Genomic DNA, 18,474 nt, shown 5'->3' with positions numbered 1-18,474 from the left:
TACTTCTTTTGCTGTCACCCATGGGCATGCTCACTGTTGTACAGGAAATCGGATGTGTACAAAATAACCAGGAATGGAGATAAGACCGTCCCCTTTGGTCCCCCAGTGTTACTAAACATCACATCACTCTTAATGTGCCAGTAGGTTGAAGTAAACCTAACAGTCTTCATTTTTGTTGAAACTGCATTCACCACTGTTTGGAGAGATTAATATTACATTTCTGCAACAACTTTTAAACCAAATTTCAATATGTTTACAAATATGCCATCCCATTTTTTCTGAATCTCTTTTGAAAACAGTATATCAGAATATGAAAAATTTTGTACTAGTCATGTTCTGCAGGTGTGTGGCTTTTGAATGAGAAGAGATTAAGGGCTTTGGAATATGAGATCATTGGATGTATTTTACGTGAAAACAATCAAACACGATCTCCACATTGGTCCATACAGATGTCTGGTTTGCTCACTGTGTAAAAAATTTCATGTTGGTTGCAATATATTGTTGTTGCAGTCAGGGGGAAAAAGACAGAGACAGATAAACACCCAGTGTCTTTCACTCGTGGTTTCTCTTATCATTAAAAGTAAATAACAAGGTAGACTAGTAATCCAAATCAAAAATTGCCACAATATTTTTCTGTTATCTGACCTATCAGGTTGATAAAATTCATGCAAAATCAAATGCAGTCTGTACAAGCTGTGTGCAGCCACTATTGGGGTCATCCTAGGAAGAAGCTAAGAATTACAATAAATATGTGACTTTTTAATTTGCAAATTTTGTTCCCTACAAATTATTATTGTTGTTGTTGTTAGGAGGTGTATAAATATAAAATGGAAAAGATACATGAGTACAAATCAGTAAATATACAATTTTAAAGAAAGATAATACATTTATTTATACAGCACCTTTCAAAAAATGTTACAACACAGCACAACTGAAACATTAAAAATGAATGTATAAAAAAAGTCATGTTTAACATTTTACAAAATGTACAGTCAACACAGTTGGGATAAACATATACTGCCTTTGATAGGTCGTTAGAGTCCCACACATTTGGTCTGGCAAATTTCTGAAGTCTGCTAAAAAGTGAGCCCACATTTTTAGTGTTGTTGAAGGCATGCAGGACATGAAACCATGTCTTTATTATATGCAGCTGAGCACGACATAATATAAAGAGATATCATAAACCTTCCAATCCAGTTTTTTTTCCTGTATAATCTTTCTTTCCTTTCATCTAAAATTTTCTTCTTTTCTTTGTTTACAAAGGTAAATTGATCCCAACTGATCCAGAGAGAAACCAGGATGGAGTGGTTCAGTGAAAGCTGTGTGTATGGTGTAGAGATGAGTAACTGTGTCAGCAGAGACTTTAAAGAAGGACAAAATACCTGCCGGCCAGTCCAGATACATTCCTATGGTACACCTCAGTGGTGTACTTTTCAAAAGTGTTAAGTTATTGTTATGACTAAAAACACCACCATTCATCCAGCACCAAGACTTTTCATTTTTTCCAAAAGAAAATTCAGAGGAAAAGTCTCCCACCCGGTCAATGCTTTTATATGCCACTCCAACATCAGCCCGTAAACACTCAACCTCCCAGTAATGGCGACTTGTCAGACCTTCTTCACAGAGAACCTGATCAAGATCAAATCTGTCTGGATGATCAGGATATGGTTGCTTCTCTTGAACACATTCTGCCATTTTTTTCTCCTTGGTTAAAATAATATTCACACCTGCTGTGTTGGGATCAAGTGTTAGGTCACAGGCATCTGCAATCAAAACAGTAGAAAAACGTTAACTGTTTGTGCCGTTCTTGATCTCAGATAATGTTGCTATGAAACTTAAACCAAAAGTGGTTTAGTTATTATTTACAGGTGCCACCAAATAACTGCATGTACATTGTGTCTGTAAACAAAATACACACAACACACTTTGATTTAAGATTAAATGTTGCTCCGTTGCTCAGTCAATGTGGACTCCATCTTAGTGTATTGTGCATCAGCATTTCTAATTTGTTTATGACTTTAAACCAACTAATCATTTATCTTTTGAGGTATAAAATAAAATTTAAAGCCAGCAAATTCAGTGTTTTTGTCTGCTATTTATGTTCTCTATCAGGACACCTTGTTGATAATTCTCATTGAGTAGTAAACACTAATAAATCCAACTGATTTTTCTTCTTTTTCAAACCCCCCGCCCCCCGATTTAAAACAAATTTTTATATTTCAAAATATAGATTACAACCTGCACACAAATCACATCACATGCAGTGTTTCTTGAACATATTTTTCTTACACTGTCTCAGTAGCTTCAGATCGACCCAACATTCTTCATTGTGGTCCACACTAATGGGAAAAATAAACAAAAGCACTGTTGTTTACGAAGAACAATAATAGATCTTGCAATATTAAAATGACTGAAAAACTGATAATAAATTAAGCATTAAGCATTCTTTTTAAGACAGGATTTTTTTCCATACTTGACATTTTCCAGACTGCAGCATGTATCTCTCTTTTTTTCATTTAGCAGCTTGACTATTTCTTGATTGAGGTTATTAAAGCTGAGGTCCAGATCTTTGAGGCTGCAGTAGTTCGAGTCAAGAGCTGAGACCAACGAGGAGCCTCCACGTTGTGTCACTTTACAAAATGACAGCCTACAGAAATCAAACAGTGGGTGTGGTAGATGATCTTATCAAGACCAGTTTTAATGTGTGCATTTATACCTCACAAACTAAATTCATACGTAATCATATGATTATTTCAGAGATTAAAACAAAAAAAATCATCCATTGAAAGTAACAAAGGGACTTGGTGGTGGTTATATATAAATATCTCAAGCATATTAAATGTACAAATTATTGCAAGGCATTGTAACTGCACGATAACAGACCATCTCTTAAACTGTCTGAAAAACGTTGAATTCAGTAAGACTTTTGTTATACTGCAGGAGGCTCCATGTACACTGGAGAAAATAATTATTTGATACCTTGCTGAATTGATGTTTTGTCAAGTTTTGAAGTTTTTACAAAGAAATGAACAGTCTCCAATTTTATGGTAGTTTCATTTTAATGGAATTAGTTTTATTTTCTGTAGGATTAAAGCTACTCTGTGATATTAACGTGATTATTATTTTCTTCTTTAGCCACTCTTGTTTCCATGGCAGTATGTTTTGGGTCATTGTTCCGCTGGACGACTGATTCGCGAACCATATTCAGTGTTCTAGCTGAGAGACGGAGGTTCTTCTCCAAGCTTGGAATGGAATAAACTGAATCTGTGGATAGGTGCGCTTTATACAGATAATAAGTTGAGGTCAGGAGTATCTGTAATTGGCTGATTGATTGACTGTAATCTGCTAATTTGTGGGAGCCAGAATTCTGGTTAGGCAGTAGTGGATCAAAAAGTTCTTTTATTCCATGACATGCAAATGAATTTATAACTTTTATGAAACATCTTTTCTTCTGGATTTTTGGTTGATATTCTGTCTCTTTCAGTAAAAATGGGACTACCATAAAATCTGGAGACTGTTCATTTGTTTGTAAATGAGCAAACTTACAAATTGAGCAGGAGATCGATTATTTACTTCCCTTATGGGAGATTTATTGTGATAACATCATGTGAACTGACCTTAGTGTTTTTAATCCACACTGTGGGTTTGTCAGTGCATTACACAGTGCTATCACCCCTGAATCCAGCAGGTCATTATAACTCATGTCCAGGTGTTTCAGGTGGGAAGCTCTGAAGCTGAGCAAAGAAGCCAGTGTCTCACAGCCTTTCTCGGTGAGTTTGTTGTGACTGAGACTGAATGAAAAAATGCAGGAAATTTTTTTTTAGCTTAATAATATAGGAAATTGCACATTTGAAAAATATTAAAAACTAATTATTTTATAACATATATAAGCAATATACCATATAAAATGCAAAAGCCCAAAACAAAAATTAATATCCGTTTCTTTTCATCTAGCAAAAATAATAAAAGTTTTGTGCAAGATGAAATAAAATAGTATAATAGAATTAACCAAGTGCAAGGTCTTTGTTTGAAACCATGTTTGAAGATGGCCAGTTAGAATACCACAATAGCTGTCAAATGTGTGCTTACATCAAGATGGCACTGGAGTGACGGCAGCCTTTCCAAGTAGCTCTACAACACCGCACCTTTTTCTTAACTTTAACTTTTTTTTAGACTAGGTTTTCAAACTTTATTTCACCTTCCTCTAGTTACTCTACTTATACCTCTTAGATATAGCGATACAAGATGGATAATGCACTTTTTTAAACTTCTGGAACCAGCTCCTTCATCTATTCGAGAGCGGAGCTGCTGGCACTAAGAACAAAGGGACAGACCGGCATGCGACACAACATCCCGGCTGAGATAAAGAGGAGCTACAGAGGCTGCAAAGCTGGAGCGAGGAGAGCGGATCACCGGAGGCGATTCAAACCATCAATCCCGACAGTGATAATGGGCAACGTGAACTCATTACAGAATAAGATTGATGAACTGTGCGCTCTGAACTGCAGCTTGTTTATCTTCACGGAGACGTGGCTAACCGAGCTAACGCCACAGGCTAACGTAGACCTATGCGGTTTCACATCCATGAGATCTTATCGGGACACGCAGGCCAGCGGAAAAAGCAGAGGTGGGGGACTCATTGTCTACGTTAACAACAGATACTGTAACCCTGGACACGTCTCTGTTAAAGTTTCGGTATGCCATCCAGACCTGGAGCTGCTAGCTGTTAGCTTGCGGCCATATTATCTACATCGGGAGTTCAGTCATGTGATCTGTGTGTGTGTTTACTCCGAGGGCTGACTCAACAGCTGCCTGTGAGAAAATACACACAGTCACAGCAAGACTTCAGACACAAAACCCCGAGGCTTTCATTATTATATCTGGAGACTTTAATCATGCCACACTGGATTCTACTCTGGCTGCTTTTCACCAGTTTGTGAATTGTCCCACAAGGAGCAACAGGACAATTGACCTACTGTATGCCAATGTGAGAGATGCATACAGAGCCACCCCCCTCCCCCCACTAGGGAAGTCAGACCACAACCTGGTTTACCTACAGCCACAATACACACCCCTCGTCCAAAGGCAGCTTGTCACAACGCGCTCCATCCGGAGATGGACCCCAGAAAAGGAGGATGCTCTGAGAGACTGCTATGACACCGCAGACTGGGATGTGCTTCTGAGCCCACATGGTGAGGAAATAGAGGGGGCGACACACTGTCTTACAGACTACCTCAACTTTTGTGTGGACACAGTCGCCCCCGCTAAGACGGTACAGTGTTATCCTAATAACAAACCGTGGGTAACACAGGAAGTCAAAGCTGTCCTCAACATGAAGAAGGCGGCTTTCAGGAGCAAAGTGAAGGAGGAGATGAAAGCAGCACAGCAGGAGGTGAAACGCTGCCTGAGGGAAGCAAAGGACACCTACAGGAGGAAGGTGGAGCAGAAGTTGGAGAGGAACAATATGAGGGAGGTCTGGAATAGTGTGAAAACCATCACAGGCCACAACACCAAGAAAAGCACAGTGGGGGGGACTGTGGAGAAGGCAAACGAACTCAACAACTTCTTCAACAGGTTTGACCAGCCCACAACCCCCCCACCCTCACCCTCACCTTTACTACAGAGTCCTCTCCCCACTCTCCTACCTCCCTCGCTTCCCCCCCTTCCTGACACTATGACACCCCCCTCCTCCAATCCCTCTCTCAGCAGCAAGACATCTCCCCCCCCCCCCCCCCCTCCTCCCAAACATCTCCCAGTGTCACAGTGGATCAGGTCAGGAGACAACTAAGGAAGCTTCGCCCCAGAAAGGCAGCAGGCCCAGACAAGGTGTGTCCTAGGATGCTAAAGGCATGTGCTGCTGAACTTGGGGAGCCGCTACAACGAGTCTTCAACCTCAGCCTGCGACTGGGGAGAGTGCCCGCCCTCTGGAAGACATCCTGCATCATCCCAGTCCCCAAAAGGAACCGGCCCAATGAGCTGAATGACTTCCGACCGGTGGCACTGACGTCACATCTTATGAAGACTCTAGAGCGGCTCTTCCTCAACCTCCTCCGACCACAGGTACAACATGCCCAGGACCCACTACAGTTTGCATACAAGGCGGATGTCGGCGTGGAGGATACCATCCTGTACCTCCTGCATAGAGCCCACTCACACCTGGATGGGGGAAAAGGCACGGTCAGGATCCTGTTTCTTGACTTTTCCAGTGCCTTTAATACCATCCAGCCCTGTATGCTTCAGGAAAAACTGAACAGGATGGAGGTGGACCCCTGCCTGGTGGCTTGGATCTCCGACTACCTCACAGACAGACCGCAGTACATCAGGCTGAAGGACATCACGTCTGACACTGTGGTCAGCAGCACAGGAGCACCACAGGGAACTGTGCTGTCCCCTCTTCTCTTCACCCTGTACACCTCTGACTTCTGCTACAACTCTGAATTATGCCACATTCAGAAGTTTGCAGATGACACAGCCATCATGGGGTGTATCTGGGATGATCAGGAAGAGGAGTACAGAAGTCTGGTGAGGAACTTTGTCGCATGGAGTCACACAAACCACCTGCAACTCAACACCTCAAAGACTAAGGAACTGGTTGTGGACTTCGGGAGGTCCAGAGAAGGTCCACTGCCGGTTCAGATAGAGGGGGAGGAGGTGGAGGTGGTCAACAAGTACAAGTACCTTGGGCTGTGGGTGGACAATAAACTTGACTGGTCATGCAACACAGAGCACCTGTATAAAAAAGCCCAAAGCCGACTGTACTTCCTCAGGAGGCTGAGGTCTTTTAACATCTGCAGGAAGCTCCTGAGGATGTTTTACCAGTCGGTGGTTGCTGGAGTACTTTTCTATGCTGTGGTGTGCTGGGGGAGCAGCACAGCAAAGAAGGACTCATCCAGGCTGGAGAAACTGATCAGGAGGGCTAGCTCTGTGGTCGGCATGAAGCTGGACATTCTGGTGACAGTGGCAGAGAAAAGGACACTAAAGAAACTGCTGGACATTATGGACAATGCTGGGCATCCTCTGCACACGGCCATTAACAACCAGAAGAGTCTGTTCAGTGACAGGTTGCTTCTCCCCAAGACAAGAACTAACAGACTTAAAAACTCCTATATCCCACACGCCATCAAACTGTTTAACTCCTCTCTGGAGGGGAGAGGGAGGGGAGACAGGAGGACAAAGGAGGGGGGACCAACTAAGCTGTAGTGCCTCTTCACTTCACTGTGCAATACCTTTTGTGCAATACTTTTGTTAATAATCAATGGTGCAATAGACCTCGATACTTTAAATGTGCAATTCACTTGTATTTTTATTTTTATTCCTATTTATTCTATTTATCCCCTTCGTATATTTTATTTATATATGTCTCTGTATTTATATATGTGTGTGTGTGTGTGTGTGTATATATATAATATTCTGTAACTCTGTAACTTCTGTCAGTGCTGTGCTTTTTGGAAACCGAATTTCCCAGAGGAACCCACCCGAGGGATTAATAAAGTTTTATCTTATCTTATCTCTTAAAAGAAATCAAATAGCACTCTCTCCCTGCTGACTGCTAAAATAAACTTGAGGTGGGAGGTTTCTCTTCTCTGTAAAGCTCTAAAATGTAACAGAAATTTTTTAGTTTGTACTTAAAAGTTGTTGTTGTTGTTTTAATGCAGTGTTGTACCTTAATGCCTCCAATCTACAGTTTGTGTTCTTCAGCCCATCAGAGAGGCTCTCCATTTCTGAGTCTTTTAAATCAGTGTAGCTTAGTTCCAGTTCTTTCAGGTAACTGGTGCTGGATGTGAATGCCGTTACTAACTTCTCACAGATTTCTGCAATCCTACAATTTCGGTTCAACCTTTTGATACAGAGGATAAAACAGCATTAGATTAGATAGATATCCATAGATACAGTAAATCACCCACTTTTACAAAAATTGGCTGTTACTCTTATGCAATGAGACCAATGAAGGCTGTTAGTTGAAGCAGAAAAAAGTCTTGGAAGAAATGGGTAGTCTATTCAAGACAATTTTACACTGTAGAGAAGAATTTGACTCAACTGTTAATATGGTTTAAAAAAAGCCCATGTACAGCCCAAAATGCCTGTTATAATTCATTGTCCCTGCCAGTAACATAATAAGGTCATCTGTGCTGTGTAACTGTTGATTGACCCACATCTCTACAAGTCCTGTGTTGTTTTACATCATAGACTGTATGCTCTAACAAGTGATTCATTCAGTTAATTACAGTCATGGCAGACTTTTTGACACAGAAGTCTGGCTGCTCCTATGTACTTGCCATTAGCCGCAAAGCCAACAAGTAACAACCGTAGTATTTCTTTTTAAGTCCACTCTGTGTTAAAGTGTTGTAGCAGGATGTCACAGGATGATGAATACAGTTACACAAGTTAAAATAAGTTGTGGTTTCTTTTTGGTCAGCTCACTCAGTACAATACATGAGTGTGTTCTTACAGGACTAAGCTGATGTAAACACTACAAAGAAGAACAATGAAATCTGGGCATGCATGAAAGGCTCAACCTCTCCCAAAGTGTATCTGGCAAATTGTTTCCTCGCAAAGTGGGAGCATCCCCTTTGCTCTCCTTATCATTCATGTTGTTTTTGGACCTAGACAATATGGAGCAAGTAGAGCTAGCTAACATTAATCCTATGGATGAAACATTGACTTTTCAGCTACAAACCCGATGTGCTCAGTAAGCAATTCTAGTTGGCACGTCTGGAGGACCACCAATTTTTTCCCCTGGATGTCTATTCCAGCGGTAAAACCCACAGAAAATTCATGGCCAAAATAGTAGTAGTAGTAGAGTCACCTGTGGTTCTTCAAAGTCACTAAAATCAGCTTTGTGTAGATTAGTTCCACCATATCTACATGTCTAAATGCACTAAGTTGCCGGGTGATTGGCTGATTAGATATGAAGCCAAACAAAGGTCAAGGGTTTCTTGTTTTCCACTCTTTAAATCATTTCAGGTTGTCATTTGGCTGTAATAGGATAGGCTCATTACTCATTCATGAAATCTTTGATGCAAAAACCACCGCACAAAAGAATATAGTGTAAAACAATGGTTATTCAGTGAGTCCTGCATCAGTTTTGCCAGTGCAAAATCATATGCATTCTTTGTATTGACCAAACATGGAAAGGGCATTTTTTTGTTGTTAGTGGGCTTACCCACACACAGTCATGAAAGGTTATTGCCTAGACATCCAAGCAGGACTGAAAGCCAGTAATGGTATAAATAACTTCTGATCAAAGCCGTGTCATCTCAGGCTATAATGCTAAGTCCCAGATAAGGAATAACATCTGAATAACATCTAACACTGACCTGAGGTTCTCCAGGTTAGTGCAGCCCAGTCCGGTGGAGAGCACAGAGAGTAATGAGTCTCTCAGTATGTTGTCACTCAACTCCAGTTCTTTTAAATTTGAGATGATTGATTTGATGGCTGAAGCTAGATTTTCACTCTGTGTTTCTGAAAGCCCGTGACCAGAAAGACTGCAAATATAAAGGATAATAGGTGAAAAGTGACTGATGAACACAGTCATGGGAAAAAAGTTTTCACACAGTTCTATAAAAACAAAATACTCAATAGCTTTTAGAACTACATTAAACAGCAATAATTCAAAGTAATTTTTTTGTAATGTTAAGTAATGAGTTCATCAAATCATTGTGGAGGAATTTTGGCCCACTCTTCTTTACATTATTACTTTTGTACATTTGTACATTAAGCACAAGGCTCCACACACGAGCCTTGTGCTTTGCGCTGGGAAGAGGGGGGAGGGGCGGTAGTTACACTCGCAGTAGCACAGGAACAGAGCAGGAGGGAGAGAAAGAGAGCCAGGGACAACAACATCACATTAGAAAGGTATAGTGATCATCCACAACTATTTTCAGTTGCAGATGATAAAGGATTCAGAAAGTTTATTCATGCAGGCCGAAATGACAGAGATGTGCATCTTCTTTTTGTTTTCATATTTTAATTTATATTTAATTGTGCTGTGGTCCTTTTTGTTGCTTCACTTTAAATTTATTTAAAAAGGAAAAAGCTGAAAATTTAAATAGTTAAAAGTTGAAATGTGAATAGTTGGTTTTTGTATTATATGATTTATTTATTACATTTTATGTGGAGTGAATAAATAAAAGTATATTTACCGTGGCCCCTAGAGACAAAGCACACACGAACTCCAAAACACGTGCAAACTCCGAAGCACATACAAACTCCAAAACACATAAAAACTACAAAACACATAAAAACTCCAAAACACGTAAAAACTCCAAAAAACGTACAAACTCCGAAGCACGTACAAAACCCCAGAAGTGCTCCAGGATGCTAGGCGCAGTGTTGAGGTTTTGTTACCTAGTGGCTACACAAGCCAGGAAGTACCAACGACTGGATTTGGTGTGTGGTAGTAACAGGTAAATGAACATTTTTTTAAATTATTTGAATATATATGCGTGCTTGTGTATTAATACACAAACCATACACATATGCTTTCAATTGTGTAATTCAAGTGATCTAGTTAGCTCAGTTAACGCTAGAAATGTGTTTTGGAATTTGTACGTGCTTTTTGGAGTTTGTACATGTTTTGTCTCTAGGGGCCAGCGCATATATTTATATATAAATATTAATTAATAATTAATAATAAATTAATAAATATTAATAATAAATTAATTAAAGTAACAAAACAACCTGAAGAGCCAGTTCAGAGCCGAAAGAGCCGGCTCTTTTTAGTGAGCCAAGCCGAAAGAGCCGGTTCTCTAAAAAGAGACGGAAATCCCATCACTACTGTTCATGTGCTACTGTGAGTGTAACTACCGCCCCTCCCCCCTCTGCTCAGTGCAAGCACAAGGCTGGCGTGCGGAGTGAAGCAAAAAAAAGTGCGAGAGAGAGGGTGAGAGAGAGAAAACAAAAACCACGGCTCGCGACGTTCACTTCAAAGAGCCATTTCTTTCGCGACAGACACATCACTACTGCTTATCAGTTCCACTTGCACAGAATAGATAAGAGAATCGATAAAAAATTGAATCGGTAAGTGATGTCGATAATGAAATTGGAACTTCTTAATTCTTATCTATTCCCATCCCTATATGCAATGCCTGCAAAAAAAAAAATCACAAAATTATTATGAAATCAGTTTCATTCAAATAAATGATAACAAAACATAACGAAAAATAATACTCTTACTAACCTAAGAGTTTTCAGTTTACACTGGCAATTCCCCAGTCCATCAATCAATATCTCTGCACCTTCGTCATTTCTGCTGTAAAATGTATTATTGACCAGGTGCAGTTCAGTCAGCACAGAACGTGGCATACGAAGAGCTGAAACGATAGTTTTATATTCCCAAACAGAAAGATCCAAGCCTGAAATTCTGAAGAGATGGGAAAAAAAGATGGTTCTTCAGTATCTGATAATGTTTTAGAAGCATGCAAATGATTTACTTGACTGAAATCACTGCAATAGGAGTAATAGCACCCATAACACTTCACAGCATGACCTGAATAGGTTGGGCTTTTTCATTCTTTTTTTCTTTTCTTAGGTGTTTAATGTCACAGTGTGAGATTAATCAGTTAACAGGCAGAGTGCATGGATTCAAAGGTCTGGTCTGGCAGATATGACACACTTGAGAGGTACATTAGGTTTAGTCCTACAGGCTGTATTTATTTCTTTCATGTCCTCATATAGCTCTGATTGGTAGGTCAGTACTTTAACTTGGTCTGCTCATGCCTTGTACTAGTTTTTCTTCAGCTCCCAGAGCTCTAGCATCAGGTATTACGTCAGCTGGAGCCAGTGGCTCACACTGATAGGGCTTCTGTACTTGTGGAGCTTATACTGGAGTCTGTACTGTGGTGGGAGTCAGTCATTTGTTTACATTAGCAAGCTTCATTCCTTTGCTAGCTAGTGTTGCAAAACATTGCTGCTGTGAAGCCTCAAACACTCTATAGTAAAATGGGATGGTAATCTTGCGATGGAAAAACTCAATTGTTACTGAGCGACTGCACTGAATTCTTTGGGGTTTGCAAACTATTACAAGTAGCTGGAGCAACCAACTTGTTATCCAGTAAATTCAACCTCCTAGCAATGTGTTTCCAAACAATCACAGTCTGACTTTGACCAACTGCAGTCATTTTTAGACAGACAAGCTAAAGTTTGTAAATGTAAGAAGATGCATCAAGAAAGTTAGCGTGCACCAATGAGTGCAACTCTTCTGCTTCACTATTATCTGCCGAAGTGAAGATTTTAACTCCTACGAAGGTGAATTACTGAGATTTGAGGTGAGCAATTTCCTGTAAATTGTGCTGAATTTAAAATGAAATGTGTGTCTTGTGTTTTTTGGAATGAGAGGGTGAAATGTTATCAGTACAATTGCGTAACTGGATGGCTCAAAGCTGTGAGCACAGTGCTAAAACTCAGGATGTGTTCTGTAACTCTTTATCTGAGTGCTTAGAGCCCGTGCCCACATATTCCTACAGTACAATAGTACTGGTGTTTTATTGAAACAAAGCCAAACTCAATATGGAGGATAAGAGGAAAGGAAGGAGAGATTCATGTCACAAGACATGTACAAGGTACCCATTTCTGCGTGTCTTTTCTCAGCAGTGCGTACACACAGTGGTTTCCATGTTTCTTTATAACACATTGATGTTGTTAATGATACCACAGGTCTGTCAAAAAGCAGCTCTTGATGGGGCTGTGTTAGTGTGCTAGACTAATGTGTTTAATGTTATAGTGTGCAATATTGACTTCAAGTACTTATGGTTGTACACAGGCACATTTACACATATGGAACTGTAGCAGCATCTTCATTAACACATATCTGTTGTTGTAACACATGTGTTCTTGTAAAAGTCTGTTGTTACTCACAGACTTCAGGTTCGTGTAATAAAATGGATTTTAACAAAACATATCTCTTCTGAATAAATCCTGCGCTCCACCGGAGTCTCAGTCCTCAGAACCATACAGCAGCAATTTCAGGAGAAGAATTTACCCTTACATCGAAACATTATAATTCTTCTTCAGTCTCCTTTCATTTATTTTATTATATTTATTTTAAATTTACTGCTTTATTGTATTATAGTTGTTAGGACGTTACTTAGTCCCTTACATTAAAGCTTACTGATAAGCTTGCTTATCAAGTTGACTGTTCATAGGAGCACAAGAGGAGGAACAAAGCACTGCCCAAATATTGCAGTGCTCTCAAGTTGCTGAACTTAATAACATTCTTGTATAAAGAACCAACTTACCTTGCTTTCCTGCAGTTCCTCACAGCTGGAAGAAGTCTAAAGATACCTTTTCCTGATGGTCTGTATTTCTTGAGATTGAATTCATCCAGAGGTGTGTTTGACATCAGAATCAAGTCAGCCAGAGCTGAACACTCAACAGGAGAGAGCGGTGATTCAGGAAAACAATTTGGTTTCAGATACTTTCGTACTGAATCATGTAGGGAATTGTCTTTCAACTCAGTCAGGCAGTGGACAAGGTTTAGACATCTTTCAGCTGAGCAATCCAATAAATCTATATCTAATAGACTTGACCGAATTTGCTCAATATTCGTTGAGTGTTCTTCAGTCTGTTGAATCAGACCTTGAAGCAGGTCTTGTGTTGATTGTAGAGACAAGCCAATAAGGAACCTGAGGAACATGTCCAGTTCTCCAGTCGTTCTAAGAGCCGAATTAGCTATTGTAATTTCAATCAGTTCATTCAAAGGTAGATCCACTGGAACTGTTTCCAAGATAGACTTGAGCTCTTCATCAGACCCTTTTAGCATGAAATCCTTGAGACTTTCAGAATCAATTTTTTTATTTACAAAACTGTGATATACAAAGAGAGCAGCAAAATACTCTTGAACTGTGAGATGCACAAAGCAGTAAAGTTTCTTTGTTAGGAACACACTCTCTTCTTTGAATATTGCTGTACACAACCCGCAGTAAACTCCAGCTTTCGTTATATCTATGTCATACTTCTTCAGATCTCCAGCAGTGAATATGATCCGGCCTTTTTCCAGTTGTTCAAAAGCCAACCTGCCTAATTTCAAAATGAACTCTTCATTTGACTTAAAAAGCTCTGCTGTATCAGGCTCTTCCTGGTCGCCATATTTTTCATTAGCTATCATCATCTGAATAAGAAGGAAGTGTGTGTACATCCCAGTAAGAGTTGTGGGTATTTTTTGGTTTTCATCTTTGGTGTTTCCCATTTTACGCATCAAGTACTCAAAAACATCTACAGCAATCCAACAGAAGATAGGTATGTGACACATAATGTACAGGCTCCGTGACATTGTCATGTGTTCAATTATTTTTTCAGCGACTGCTTTGTCCTCAACTCTCTTTCTGAAGTACTCTATTTTTTGTGGATCATCAAATCCTCTGACCTCGGTCCACTGGTCGACATAATTAATAGGGATGCGTCGAACTGCTCCTGGTCTTGAGGTAATCCAAACAAGTGCAGAGGGAAGAAGATGTTTCCTGATAAGGTTGGTCACCAGAGTGTCCACTGAGGACACCTTCGTAGCATCATCCAGTATTGTGGTCGTTTTGAATTTCAGCTGAAGTTGACTTTCATCGAGACCATCAAAGATGAACAAAACTTCACGATCAGCCAAAGCTTTCGCAACTGCTATGGTTTTAAGTTCTGGATGGAATGTTTTCACAAGGTTCTCAAAGCTAATCTGATCATCTTGGACCAAATTTAGCTCCCTAAATGGAAACATAAGGATGAAGTCCAAGTCCTGATTGGCTTTTCCATCTGCCCAGTCAAGGATGAACTTCTTCACAGAGACAGTTTTTCCAATGCCAGCGACCCCCTTTGTCATCACAGTCCTAATGGCTTTCACTTCTTTGTCATCTTTCTCATGTTTAAAGATGTCATTAGAGTTGATTCTAGTACACTCAACAGTTTGATTTCTCGCTTTATCTTCAATCTCCCAGATCTCATGTTGTTTATTGACATGTTCACTCTCTCCTTGTATAATGTGAAGCTCTGTGTAAATTTTATCCAATGATTTTTCATCCTTACGAGACTTCCCAGTGCCTTCCAACTCCCATTGACACTTCTGCCTCAGATATTCTTTGTTCTTTTTGATGACCTCCTTGATGACATCTTCTGCTGTAGGTAAAGAGGAAAACCACCAATTTCAAAATAAAGCATGTGTTTTCTATTGTCTTCTATTGTCTAAATAAAATGTGGATATGCGATTTAAAAACCATTGCATTTTGTGTTTATTTGCAGTTTACGCAAATTTGTAACATTATATTAATTGTATTTAATAATTGTACAGTGCACCCGAAAAGTATTCACAGCAGTTCACGTGTTCCACATTTCGTCCTATTCCAAAATAGATAATTTTTTTTACTTTAAAAAAATTCTACACAGAGAAGGATACATAAAGTGAAAACTGTTTGGTTCACATTCACATGAATGTATTAGAAATTTGGAAAAAAAAAATATTGTTTTTTAAGGTGAAAAATGACTTTAATCCATTTTGGATTAAGACTGTAACATGACAAAATGTCAAATGCTGTAAATGCTTTCCCTATGCACTGTATACATAGTTACCAAACAACTGAAACATACTTTCACATGCCTGTGGCTCAATTTCTTTGAGGATTTTGTAGAAGGCAAATTTGACTTCTCTAGTAGTCAGTGAATTGTAGAGCTCCCTCATCTGATCCTGGCTAGTCCCAGCAGCTTTGATTTTGTTGTATATCTCCGGATGGATCATACCCCGCTGTCTCAATTCATCAGCTATAGCCATCACCAAAGTGACGCTTTGAATGAGCTTAGTGCGGTTCTTGTCCACCAAGGCTGCATCTATGAAAAGGTTAAAAAAAAAAGTAAGACATGTTGTTTAGAACTTTAGAAGACAAAGAATGAAAGCATGTGCATTTTATGATCAGAGTTAATCATAAAATTATAATTATTAACTTACCTTTCATTTCTGTTACTGCTGAAGCAGACAGACAAGGACTAGAAAAAGGCAAAACTGCTTTAGCGATACATGGTTTATAAATCTACGCTAATAATTTATTTCATCTTTTACCTTAGAAATACTGATTGTATATTTACTTATAAGAAGATAATAAAGGTCTCACCTGAGGGCACTGAGTTCAGCAGTATCATTGCTGTTCTCACTGCAGTCATTTTCCCCAGAAGTTTCTTGAGCATGTGTGCATGCAGGCTCCTCCCTTCTTTCCTTCACTGTGTTTCCCCCCCTCTGCTGTCCAACAGGAAGGAGTGAACTTTCTTCACTCTTCTCAGCAGTGGAAATGTTGTCTTGCTCACAAGTGTTTTCTTTCGTTTTTGCACAGCAATGTGCAGACCATAGGCTCCCCATGATGTTATTTCTTCACAGTCAGCTCAGTGACTCTGTCATTTGCATCTAAATATGAGTATTATTACATAGAAGTTCTGTTGTATTGCTACTGTCTTGAGAACAGCCAGACTTTCTTTTCCCTTTTCACCTAATGCAGAATTTATCATAGATATTTCAGTTTAACTAGAAACATTTATTTTGCTATATTCTTAATCGTCACTATGTAAAATATCTGACCAAACTACTCGCTGTTCAAAATATGTTTATTTTTTCTTACCTTTGTGTCTGATTTCCAGTAGCTGCTGCAGTAAAGCAAAGATGTATGTTGCTGGATCCAAACGATAGCAAGACAGGAAGTGAACCGTTGGCAGGATGGGCGGAAATTGAATTCTCTCTCTCTCTCTCTCTCTCTCTCTCTCACTGTTTGTGAATACTGCAACAACAACAAAAAAGTACTGAAAACGCTTTTTGATGGTTAGTGCTTTATGCTATTACACCATTACACTACAGATGCTCTGAAAATGATTTTTTATTAATCAACTGATACATTTCAAAATGCTTAACTTTGTACAGACATGACAAGAATAACACCAAGGCTGTTCTTTTTAGGAGGTTAGACTGTTAATTAGTAACTTGTTACGGTAAAGTGAAAGTATTCAGGACAGACTAGCGCCTGCTCTTTTTTTAGATAAATTTTATCAAAACTCTTTAACTTTTGTACACAGAGAGGAAATGTGCAGCTAAGTAAAAGCATTTAAACCATTTTCACAGCTGCTTATCTAAGGTTTGCACAATATCAGTGTAGCTGTACCTCTTGCAAATCCTCTGTACATATACAAAAAAAAACACTCATTCACAAAGTTTTTGCAACTTCCTAATGCAAAGTGCCAAATACTTACTTCGTATAAGTGTAGTCTCTCATTTTCAGCTGTTCAAGAAGAATCTTAGTCAGTTTAGCAATAAAACCAAATGTTATCCAAGACAGACTACTTTATAGACTGCAATAAACGTTTATTATGACTTAGCTTTTTGTTAAAGAGAAGCAGTTTGTAGTGGGCGGGTAAATAATTGCATAACATGTGCTGTGGTGTTACTACTTTTAAATGGAGTGTAACTCTTTAATCCTGAAACCTGGGGAAAATGAATAATGTTTCAATGTTTGACACACGTAATGTGTAAAAGACACAGACGATCTGCTGACTTGGTAACTGCAAAGCGCCAAAGCTCCTCTGGCATTAAAATCAGCACAAAAACCATCCACCTGGAGCATCCATGGCCGAGCAGCTCCTGAAGGTGTCCCAGTGCTTTTGTCCCTCAAGTGTGGGTATTCGGCGACAGTCTGCAAATGCAACACCGAAGAGAGAGAGACTACACAAATATTTGAAAACCTTGGTAACCAACATCCCTTGAGTTTGCTTTTGCTGTAGCAGAACTAGAGGAAAAATTCAATTGTCCAAGCTTCACACTCATGCAGAGGTCTCATTTTGTTGATACTGTAAGTTTTTGGTTGGGCAAAAAGAAAAAGAGCCTTACGTTTTTTGGTTTGTTTGTTTTTTCGAGCTTTGTTTTTAATCGGGAAAGAAACATTGAATCCTTTCACGCTTAGTCTGCCATCACAGAAATCACTTCACACAAACCTGTGTATATTTGCATTTATTGAAAGTTTTCCTGAAACTCACTTCTTGAACACACCTTTGTGATGTGTGCAGCTTTAGAGTAATCCAATTCCAAAGTATTCATGAAAGAAACCAAAGTACTAGTCATTGTCAAGAGATGTATTCTAAGACACTTCTTCAGCTGAGAATCAGAGAGGAGAAAGACACAGTTTTACTTGTATACAAGGGCAGCACAGAGTACTCGAACTGAGACTGAGGGCTCTGATACTCGCCCTGAGAGACTACCCTGGTCTTTATTTATAGATCAGTGGGCGTTTGTTCCTTACATTGGAATGCGGAAGTGTATATGTGTGTGTGTGTCAGAGTGTGACCCCATAAACAACTTCCCTTAACCTGCTGGTCTGAAAAATCCAACAGTTCATCTATATGTAAAAAAGGCACTTAGACTAAAACGGACATAGCGACGTTAATCCTACCGTAAAACAATAAGACAAGGTACGACCTTTCCCATGCTCCTAGGATCTGGGGGTGAACGCCAGAACACCCTGGAATGTA

The 18,474-nt window shown here is 39.5% G+C and overlaps 1 protein-coding gene across 3 annotated transcripts; it reads right to left on the bottom strand.

Annotated features, from left to right (window-relative positions):
- Window positions 1-861: 861 nt before the first annotated feature.
- On the bottom strand, window positions 862-16,707 carry LOC146711071 (NACHT, LRR and PYD domains-containing protein 3-like). Of its 3 annotated transcripts, none has more exons than XM_085453772.1 (12): window positions 16,581-16,707; window positions 16,083-16,451; window positions 15,920-15,957; window positions 15,565-15,801; window positions 13,236-15,096; window positions 11,180-11,362; window positions 9,318-9,485; window positions 7,664-7,837; window positions 3,618-3,791; window positions 2,474-2,647; window positions 2,290-2,339; window positions 862-1,763 (listed from the first exon to the last, which is right to left on the bottom strand). In XM_085453772.1, the coding sequence occupies exons 2-12, from the start codon at window positions 16,322-16,324 to the stop codon at window positions 1,228-1,230; spliced, it is 3,837 nt and encodes a 1,278-aa protein (XP_085309898.1). In that variant the 5' UTR covers window positions 16,325-16,451; window positions 16,581-16,707; the 3' UTR covers window positions 862-1,227. The 3 variants fall into 3 exon arrangements, with proteins under 3 accessions (XP_085309898.1, XP_085309897.1, XP_085309899.1); XM_085453771.1 differs by having other exon boundaries at window positions 16,083-16,369; XM_085453773.1 differs by lacking the exon at window positions 16,581-16,707 and having other exon boundaries at window positions 16,083-16,564.
- Window positions 16,708-18,474: the final 1,767 nt, after the last annotated feature.

The sequence above is a fragment of the Copadichromis virginalis genome, linkage group LG4, assembly GCF_057382275.1.
Source record: "Copadichromis virginalis isolate Kocher_CV1m ecotype Utaka linkage group LG4, C_Virginalis_male_GT1.1, whole genome shotgun sequence".
NCBI lineage: Eukaryota > Metazoa > Chordata > Actinopteri > Cichliformes > Cichlidae > Copadichromis > Copadichromis virginalis.
The sequence above is the reverse complement of the archived record's forward strand: the minus strand, read 5'-3'. Positions and strand labels throughout refer to the sequence as shown.